The sequence below is a fragment of the Phaethon lepturus genome, unplaced genomic scaffold, assembly GCF_000687285.1.
Source record: "Phaethon lepturus isolate BGI_N335 unplaced genomic scaffold, ASM68728v1 scaffold22071, whole genome shotgun sequence".
NCBI classification, from domain to species: Eukaryota; Metazoa; Chordata; class Aves; order Phaethontiformes; family Phaethontidae; genus Phaethon; species Phaethon lepturus.
Genome location: NW_010518730.1, coordinates 1 through 802, shown reverse-complemented (window position 1 = coordinate 802; position 802 = coordinate 1). Strand labels below are relative to the sequence as shown.

At 67.3% G+C, this 802-nt stretch overlaps 1 protein-coding gene across 1 annotated transcript; it reads right to left on the bottom strand.

The window, feature by feature from the left end:
• Positions 1–138: 138 nt before the first annotated feature.
• Positions 139–796, bottom strand: LOC104628301 (transcriptional adapter 3-like; the record flags this gene model as incomplete). Its single annotated transcript, XM_010296833.1, has 3 exons — positions 139–331; positions 408–593; positions 681–796. Coding segments are annotated over 3 exons (495 nt in total), but the record flags the coding sequence as incomplete, so codon positions are not given.
• Between the last annotated feature and the right edge of the window lie 6 nt (positions 797–802).

Sequence of the window (802 nt, the reverse complement as noted above, 5' to 3'; positions counted from 1 at the left end):
CCCAGGCGGGGAGCTGTGCCCCCCTCCGTCCCTGGTGGCAGGGCCCACGCAGGCAGGGCACGGGCGTGCCAGCACCCCGTGGGTGACAGGGGCACGGCCCCCACCAGCTCTGCAGCAGAGGGGGATGGTCGGCTCCTGCTACCCATCCAGCAGCTTGAGGATGCTCTCCCGCTCCTTCAGGGTCTTCCAGGCCTGGTCCTTCTCTTTCTTGGTGGGTGTGCGCTTCTTCTGCCGGGCAGCCATGATCTTGCGGAAGGCATCCATCACCTCGTTGTCGGCCATGCGGACGCGCTGTCGCAGCTCCTGCCGGTGCAGCTCCTCCTTGGCCAGTCTGGGGGGACGATGACACGGGGGGGGAAGTACCTGCCAGGCAGGCCCTGCCTGTGCCCGTCCCTGCCCATGCTCACCGCAGCAGCTCATGCTTCTTGGCACGGTTATGCGCGCTGAGGGCCTTCAGCTCGGCCTGCCTCTTGCGCAGCTCGGCCAGCACCTCATCCTCCGAGTCCTCGGCCGGACGGTCCTCCGACTCCAGCAGGCCCTGGGCCACCAGCTCCTCCTTGATCCGCCCCTCCAGTGACTTGGTGTGGGGGACACTGCCGGGGCAGAGAGCGGCTGCTGCCCGGCCCACACGAGCAGGGAGGCCACCAGTGCTGAGCTCTGGGGCCACCTCAGTTGCTCACCTGAAGGGCTTGTTCTGGCTGCGGGGAGATGTGCCAGCACCGTCGGCTCCCGAGTCCTTGCCAGTGATCTCAGGGATGGGGGAGTCCTCAACAGGGGAGATGATGTTCTCCTGGTGACAGGA